The sequence below is a fragment of the Gossypium hirsutum genome, chromosome A07 (assembly GCF_007990345.1).
Source record: "Gossypium hirsutum isolate 1008001.06 chromosome A07, Gossypium_hirsutum_v2.1, whole genome shotgun sequence".
In the NCBI taxonomy this organism is placed as follows: Eukaryota; Viridiplantae; Streptophyta; class Magnoliopsida; order Malvales; family Malvaceae; genus Gossypium; species Gossypium hirsutum.
The window spans coordinates 84,715,239-84,724,474 of NC_053430.1; the positions used below are offsets into that span (position 1 = coordinate 84,715,239).

The 9,236-nt window shown below is 34.6% G+C and overlaps 1 protein-coding gene across 1 annotated transcript; it reads right to left on the bottom strand.

Annotated features, from left to right (window-relative positions):
• Positions 1-2,909: 2,909 nt before the first annotated feature.
• On the bottom strand, positions 2,910-8,962 carry LOC107956416 (uncharacterized). Its single transcript, XM_016892095.1, has 3 exons — positions 8,772-8,962; positions 4,940-5,189; positions 2,910-2,978 (listed from the first exon to the last, which is right to left on the bottom strand). Exons 1-3 carry the CDS (start codon positions 8,960-8,962, stop codon positions 2,910-2,912), a joined length of 510 nt encoding a protein of 169 aa, XP_016747584.1.
• Between the last annotated feature and the right edge of the window lie 274 nt (positions 8,963-9,236).

Below are 9,236 nucleotides of genomic sequence, written 5' to 3' on the forward strand. Positions count from 1 at the left end.
AGTATGGATGTGTAGCATGGAAATTACATACAATGTGATCTAAACATGTCTATTTTCAACTAGTCCATCTAGACCTTTGTGACTTTACCAAAATCAGAGTGTAAATAAACCAAATAAACCTTATTTCTTTGAAAAATAACCTTAGTATTCGTAAATTAAAATAACCTAAATTGTTTTATAACATAAAGCATTTAAATTACAAACTCCCATTTTAAAAACCTTGGGTGTCCCTTAGCAAGCGAATCTACAATCAAAGAATTCATCCCAATATGCTTAATAGACAACTGACCTCTAAACTCCTATTTTAACAATTAGGAATTTAAAGTCTATGTGCTTTGACTTTAATGTGCTCCTATTGTTATTAGAATAAAGGACTGCCATTTATTAATTTGCACCTTAGTGACAAAATTTGTATCCATATTCCACTAAAATCGAAGTCTGTATACTTGATGATCTTTAACTTATCAAACCTCTGATATGTAAGTATGTAATGTTTTGTTTTCTAAAAATAATGTATGAACCGTTTGGTTGCTTTCCAATAATCCATGCCTAAATTGCTCAAATATCTACGCAACATCCCAACAATGTACACAATATTCGAACACATACAAACTTGAACATACATTAGACTTCCCACTGTTGAAATATAGGGAATCTTATTCATTTCCATAATCTCAAAACCATTCTTTGGGCATTGATTGAGACTATGCTTACTCCCACTAAACTTGTGATATATACAATCATTAATCAAAGTCATCTTTAAACTGAATGAGGTAATCACTTGGAAAATATTGTAATACCACTAAAGAGAGGCCTGCTTAAGCCCATAGATAAATTTCTTTAATTTTCAAATCATTGACTGTGCATCACCGAACACAGTTTTCTGGTTGCACCATTTAAATCGTCTCATCAATATTACCATTAAGAAACGCAGCCTTGACATCCATCTAATGTAGCTCAAGGTCAAAATATGTCATTAAAGCCATTATAACTCTTTCTCTAGTGAACCTTCTTAATGGTATTAGTTTTTAAGGTTGTAGAGTTTGTTACTTAACTATAAGGCTTGATGACATTATCTTGATCCGGAGTTACTATTTGAACAATATCAAGTATAATAGATTGTTCCTCATCTTTATCAATAAAAACTAAAATAATATGTTGAGGAATATCAACATCCTCTTCAAAGGCAACGTCCTTAATTCTCTCTCTCCTCCCATAAATTCAACATTCTTAAAGAATGAATTATCTGTCTTAAAAATAACCTTTGTGGTGGGACCATAAATTTTATGGCCCTTAGATATTTTAGAGTATTCAAAAAAATAAAAAGGATCAACAACACTATTGGACACAAGTAACACCCTACACCTGACTCAATCACCAAATTCAAGTGTAGGACATTGCACTACGTTGCCGAAGCAATTCGAATTTTAATTGCCAACAATACTATCAAGAAAGGAACTTATAAAATTCTTTTGACAATTTGAAGAAAATAATTTACATTCATTTATTGGTCTTTAAAATCAATTTAAAATACTTTAGAATTGATTTCTGAATGTTGGAGGGTTCTGAGATCAAGTACGAGTCCTCGAGGGTCAAAACAACACAAAATAGAGGAAAGACTATGTTCTGCCTGACTTGTACCGGTACAAGGTCCTTGCTACTAAAGCATAAAACATATTATCTGACTTGTATCAGATTTACTAATTTTACCCAATTCTAATATATAAATAAATTAGAGCACAAACTAACATAACATAAATTAAAGTAGTAAGTTCCATATGAACTTACCTGGCAAAACAACAACAAACGAGTCTTAAAGGATTAATCGACAATTTTTGCTTTACCCTGATTATCTCCAGTTTAGTTCAATTCTTGATCTATAAATTATTCAGTTAAATTTATCAGTATCAAATATTTTATAACATTCCATGATATGCATAAACCTATTTAACTTCCATTTTTGAATACCTCTTAAGTTTTACATTTTATACAATTTAGTCCCTAAAATCAAAATAATTGTAACTTTCAATTTTGAGTTTCAATTTTAAAACCAATCTCAATCACATCCTTTTAGGACCCTATACTATCTAATATTATAAAAATTTCACACCAATTTTACAATTTATACACTTTGGTCCTTTTGAACAGAACTAACAATTAAACTTTACAATTTAGTTCTTTTTCACATCTAAGCTTAAAATCTATCAATTTAACACTAAATTCTTCAAGTATTCAACAATGGAAACATTCAAAAACTTTAACAGTTTTACAAATTGGTACATGAGCTAGCTAAATCAAATTCTCATGACCTCAAAAACATAAAACTTATAAGAAAATGATTTAATTGCACTAACCAATTGAGGACCGAAAGCTTAAACTCTTGAAAGCTTATCTTCGATGGTGGTTTTGATGGATAAAGATGAAGATGGAGGCTTCTTATCTTTCTTTCCACTTAATGTGTAACAACCCAAACCCGATTTAGACGTTATGGCCAAATCTGGCAATGTCACATAAAAGGGATTTTGATAACGGCACAACTCGATAAAACTTTAAGCTCATAAACCCTTATTTTCTTTCATTTGCTTCAAATTATAACTTCAAAAGTCGACTTGCTTTAAATATATCATTTTAGTGGAAGCTTAGAAAAACCGTCACGTTTAAGGAAAACAGTTCACATTTTTAGAAAATATTGTTTTTAGTAACCCGTTATTTTAAATGAACACTTTTTTGTAAAATCCTTTTTAAGATTTTAGAAAACTCATGTTTTGGAAAAATCTGAGTTATACGATGTTTTACAGTTATAAAGTCATGAAATCACAGTCTATCCCAAATTAAAATAAAACAGTCCGTAAAGTCCGAACTACATAAAATAAACCCAGTTTAAACCAGAACATAAAATGAAATTATATTTAAAACCAGTTTGAAAATGTGGTCACCGAGGGGTCTGCAGCACCGATCCGCCTAAGACTGTGGGTTACCTGTACAGACAAACAGAAAAGAGGTGAGTTTATATAAACTCAATATGTAACCCAGCAGAGCTAAGACATGTATACATACAGAATATCACAAATTAGACAGATTCACAATAAGGCCTGAGCCCATGTCAAATACAGATACAGATTCGGGCCTGAGCCCATTTCAGATACAGGTAAGTTACAGATATGCAAATCAGATAACAGAATCCTACCCTTATCCTCTACACACTATCTCCGACCATCCTTACATACCATGTGGGGTTTAAAACACCCACCCAACCCTATACATCATACTGTATCGATGCGGCACATATCAGATATAATGCAACTGTACTGCCAGATATCAAGCATAATCTGCCTTCCAGAACACTTCCTCCAATATATATTATCCCACCCCAATCACAGTAACAGAACATACATACAGAATTAACAAATAAATCATGTTTAACATGCTTTCATAAACAGGTAAACAAATATAAGCATGCTCATAACAGTACATCAGTCTAACAGAACACATAGTTTTAGGGTTTAGTAAGTCTTTACCGACCCCATGATAGGCCCAAGGTCGATTTGGATGACCTGTGTAACCCTAGGAAAAATTTTAGTACAATGGGCCCACATGCCCGTATGGGTTGCTCGTGTGGGTTGCCCGTGTAGGCCCATACGTCCAAATTAGCCTAGCCCGTGTAGATCACACGGCCTGGCCCAGTTATCACACGCCCGTGTAGCTTGCTTGTGTGGGCCCACATGCCCAATTCGGTCTAGCCCGTGTGGCCCACACAACCACACTCCAGCCATCAAATGGTCGTGCCTTGTGCACGGCCTTGCTTTCATCGATCACATGGCCGTGTCATGGCACACGGCCTACCACACAGTCTTGTGACGTCGACAGTGATGTTTTTCGGCTTTCACCAAACCTTTTTTTCTACATTTCGAGTACACACCGGGTATCGTTTTGATGCAAAAATACACCCGAGCCTTTCAGAACCTATAATCGACATTTTTAAAGTCCCAACTGAGTCTTAGATCACAATAATTCAAAATTACAAAACTGGAAAAAATTTAATTCGAGTGTTGTACATTTACCCTAACGCTCCAAACGGTTGACTATGATTCAACGATAGTAAAGTCCCGACCTTCTCGATTTTCTACTGACAAATCACAAATTTCGTTACTAGAGTGCAAAAAAAAATTGATCTAACGATTCTAAGAAAAACTCCCTTCACAAGCAGAGATACCACCATCACTTACCAATACGTACGAAAATCGTGAACAGAGAAGCAATAATCCGAAAAACAAAAAAGGATGTTGCCGATTGAAAGGAAAGAAAATAACAGGAGGGAAAAGAGGAGAGAAAAAAACACAGTGAATGGAATAGAAAGAAACGTCAATTTTCCAATCAGAGAGATTTTTGGGAAAAACAGATTTTTACCCAAATCCCACTACTTACACTATCAACCACCCACTATCAGAATTTTAACTTCACCAAAACTCTATCCCATAATCGATCAAAAATAAATACCTACGCTTGCATAGGGATTTGAACACAGGACCTCTATACAACACACAGACTCCCTTACCACTCGAACCAACAGGCTCATTCTGATATGATTCTACAAATAATTAAATATAAGCTCACTCCCCAAACACAAGGCTTAGATCAGAAAAAAATATCAAAATTTGCCAAAGGTAGAGCTTGAACTTGGGACCTCTCAAACACACTAAGAACACTTAACCATTGAAGTAGATACACATTTATGCCAATATTTCACAGAAATAAAAATAAAAGTTTTGAGCCGTTACAACTCCACCCCCTAAAAGAAATTTCGACATCAAAATTTACCTGATCAGAACAGATGAGGATACTGCTGACACATCGAGTCCTCAGGTTCCCACGTAGCCTCCTCAGTGCTATGATTCCTCCATAGCATCTTCACTAACGAAATTGACTTCCTCCGCAGAACCTTAACATCTCGATCTAGGATTTGAACTGTGTCTTCTTCAAAGGTCAAGTCTGGCGTAACCTCGATCTCCTCAATCGAGACAACATCAGATGGATCAGAACGATACTGTCTCAACATTGAGACATGAAACACATCATGAATACAATCTAGTTCAGGGGGTAACTCCAACTGATGTGCAACTTGTAACACCCTTCCCGTATTCGACGCTGGAACAGGGTACGAGACGTTACCGGATATAATCTCACACAATCTACAAACCAAGACATGAATCTCTGTCCAAATTCAAAACTTTTATTCACATGCATATTGTCCCTATTACGGGCTTACGAGGCCCAAAACATACATTAGAGGTGGTTCGGGACTAAACCAAGAACTTTGGAAAAATAAAAAAATTTTCATCAGAACAGGGGTCACACGCCCGTGTGGGTAAACCGTGTGGTCATACACGCCCGTGTCTTCAACCCATGTAACTCTCTGTTTATGACGTCATACACAATTTGGGGTCACACGGTCAAGTCACAGGCCCATGTCCTGGGACTGTGTCCTTCACACAGCTGAGACACACAGCCGTGTCTCTGCCAATGTGGCCAAGAAAATGCTATTTACCAAGCCGTTTGCCACCCTCTTTTGCACACTGACATACACACTTTCAATGATACTTAACATGGCACAATTAAGCTACTAATACAACCATAATCAAGGTTTAAACATATCAAAACAATTATATACTGATCATAACTAAACTGTCCACTTGAGTTATAGTAACTAAATTATTTATATCTAAACCTACAGAACTCTAAATTAAGATCCGTTTGATTTTTCCGAAACTAGACTCAAATATCTTCCTACCATAAATTTTCAGAATTTATGGTTTAGCCAATAAGTACAGTTAATTCTTCAAATTCATCATTGTTCCGCTTTTTTTCACTAAAAATTAATTATCTCTTAGTACGGGATTCGGATGATGTTCCCATTTGTTTATCTTGAAAATAGACTCATTAAGAATTTAAACATATAAATTTGAACCCCCAAGTATTTTTATACAATTTTTAATGATTTTCCAAAGTCAGAACAGGGGAACCCAAAATCATTCTGAGCTTGTCTCATAAAAATTCAAATATCTCATAAAATGAAATCCTTTTGCTTACACCGTTTCTTCTATGTAAAACTAGACTCAATAGGATTTAATTTCATATTTTGTTCAACCTCTAATTTGGTTTCCACAATTTTTGGTGATTTTTCAAATTTATACTACTGCTGTCTAAAATTGTTTTAATGCTAATTTTACTCTTTCATGATTCCCTTGTACTGACTTTCATTAACATACCATTATAAATCACATCACACAATGACATTGGCATAAGCATATGATTAATTAATATACTTGCAAACTATTAGCCAATATAAGCCAATTTATATGGCTACATATCAAATCAAATCCTTATTCATTACAAACCAAAACATTTGGCCATATCATAATGACACATACACAAAATGACTAAGTCCCTATACATGCCATAGACTTAACATACTTACATTCACTTATACCCCAAATGATAGCTTGATAGTGTGATAGAATCTCCAAAGATCTCCAACCCGAGCTAGCTGAATAAACCTATAAGAGGTGGGAAAGAAAGAAGGGTAAGCTTCATAGCTTAGTAAGTTTATATGAAAATAATGAACAACTCATACTAGTTATATACTATGCTTGACAATATAAGCGCAAATTAATATAAAAATAGTTATAAATATCAAGGTTGTAATATAACCTATTCACATGTTTACTCTCTTTTGATTCATCAAAATAATTTAACATTACCCGACTTTCAGTCTAGCAGCCATAATTTCTCCATTGTAGCATGTTTCATAATTAGCAAATCATTTTAAACATCTTAGTAAAAGTACACGTTACATATGTATATTCATGTTTTCAAGCATATAACTCAATATATTTCAAATTGTAATGACTCTTTCTTTTCATACTTTCTTAACCATTTAAATAGGCAATTAGGCCAATATTTTCTTTCACTCATAACCGATAAATCACAATTAAAATGAGTAACATTTACTATCTCACCAATCAATTGGGCCTCCAAGGCCTAACATATAGTCATCAACTGAGTTTCCATGTATTTATACATCATGACCATAAATCAACAATCGTAGGGCTATCTCAAAGTCACTTTCATAGTGATCATAAGTCACAATAACATGAAGCCAATACTTAAAAACCTTATGTACATACATGTACCGTCTCGTAACATAATCACTTACTTTCTTATCTTTGGCATACCCATTGAACACTTGGAATACTAAATGGATACACGGAAAGTCTTTGCACATAAGTGTCACATATGTAGCTAAAGCTACCTCATATCTTATATCACATAAATGCTCGCTCTCGAGCAAGTCTTGGGCTTGCTTACACGAGCTGACGGTCAAGACGCAACTACGCAGTGCTTTTCACACAAGCTGTTAAGTATCCACAACACATGCCGGAGTACCTCGCCACTGGTAGACGTACGAGACTAGCACCTGGATCACATAATCACACATACATGACAAATATCCTTAGTGACATGTCACTCGTATCCTATTCTATTCCTAAGGTTCAAACGAGATTTTTCTCACTTATCTGAACTTCGTCAAATACAACCATGGAATCAATCATTTATTTCATACATTATCAAAGCATTTATAATATTTAAAATACAAACATAGCATAGCATTATTTACATATGAACTTACCTCGACACCAAAAAATGGCAAAGAGGGACCTAACCGTCAATTACTCATTTTCCCTCATTCTAGGCCCAAATCTCATTTTCATTGATCTATAACATCATATTCAGCTTATTTACTAGTCAGATTCATTGTGATCCAAAAATAATACTATGGAAAAATTACATTTTTCTCCTAAACTTTGTCATAATCACACTTTTACCCCTAGGCTCGTAAAATGAAATTTATTCAATTTCTTTAACATACAAGCCTAGCCAATCATTTTCATAAGTATAGTAGCGCACGATTTCCATTAAGACACACTTTTACTACATATTTTATAACTTTTACAATTTAGTCCTTTTGGAGGTTTTCACCGAAAATCACTTAGTAAAAGTTGTTTCTCCAACCATAAACATACATAATCTACCATTAGACATCAAAATGCACAAATTTATAACATGGGTCAAACCCTATACCTTCATCATAACTCAAATAAATGGTAGAAATAGGTAGAACTTGTTATGAGGATTTCAAAAACGTAAAAATCATTAAAAACGGGGCTAGAACGAACTTACAATCGAGCTTGGAAGCTTGGAAAACCCTAGCCATGGTTTCTCCATGCAAGTTTCGACCGAGGGGTTGACAAAAATTGGCTTTTAATTTTGTTTTTAATTCATTTAATTACTAAATGACCAAAATACCCCAAACTTAAAAATATTCTATTTCACCTATTTCATGTCCATTTTTGTCCAAAAAATTAACCAATAGTCTAATTATCATTTAAGGACCTCCAATTTAAAATTTCATAGCAATTAGACACCTTTAGCTTTTATAACTCAAAGTTTTACACTTTTTACGATTTAGTCCTTTTGACTAAATTGAGTGCCCAAACGTCAAATTTTTCAAACGAAAATTTCACAAAATCATTTTGTGAAATCATAGACCATAAAAATATAATAAAAATAAATTTTTTTACGTTAGATTTATGGTTTCGAAACTACTGTTCTGACTAAACCCTAAATCGGGATGTTATACAACTAGTCTCACACGGTTCAAAATCTGATACGGCCGAATAAATCTAGGGCTTAGCTTGCCCTTATGACCGAACCTCAATATCTTCTTCCATAGAGAAACCTTAAGAAACACGAAGTCCTTCACAAGATACTCAATCTCACGCCTCTTCAGATCTACGTACGATTTCTGTCTGTCAGAAGCCGCTTCGAGACGATCCTGAATCAATCTAACCTTATCCTCAGTCTTGGAAACCAATTCAGGACCTAAAACTCGACGTTCGCCCATCTTAGTCCAACACAAAAGAGTACGACACTTATGACCATACAGAGTCTCGTAAGGTGCCATCTGAATACTAGCTTGGAAACTGTTATTGTAGGCGAACTCAACTAGAAGTAGATGATCCTTCTAACTACCTCGGAAATCAATCACACAACTCTGAAGCATATCCTCCAGTATCTGAATCACCATATTGATTAACTATCGGTCTGAAGATGGAACGCAGTACTGAAGTCCAACTTTGAAACCAGAGCCTCTTGCAATTTTTTCCAGAACCGAGAAG

Coding starts and splice junctions, on each gene's coding strand:
- LOC107956416 (XM_016892095.1), bottom strand. CDS start 8,962: ATGGGCGAACGTCGAGTTTTAGGTCCTGAATTGGTTTCCAAGACTGAG. Junction 5,190..8,771: donor CTATGGAAGAAGATATTGAG/GTTCGGTCATAA, acceptor CTTGGTTTGTAG/ATTGTGTGAGATTATATCCG. Junction 2,979..4,939: donor TCCTAGATCGAGATGTTAAG/GTTCTGCGGAGG, acceptor TTGTCTGTACAG/GTAACCCACAGTCTTAGGCG.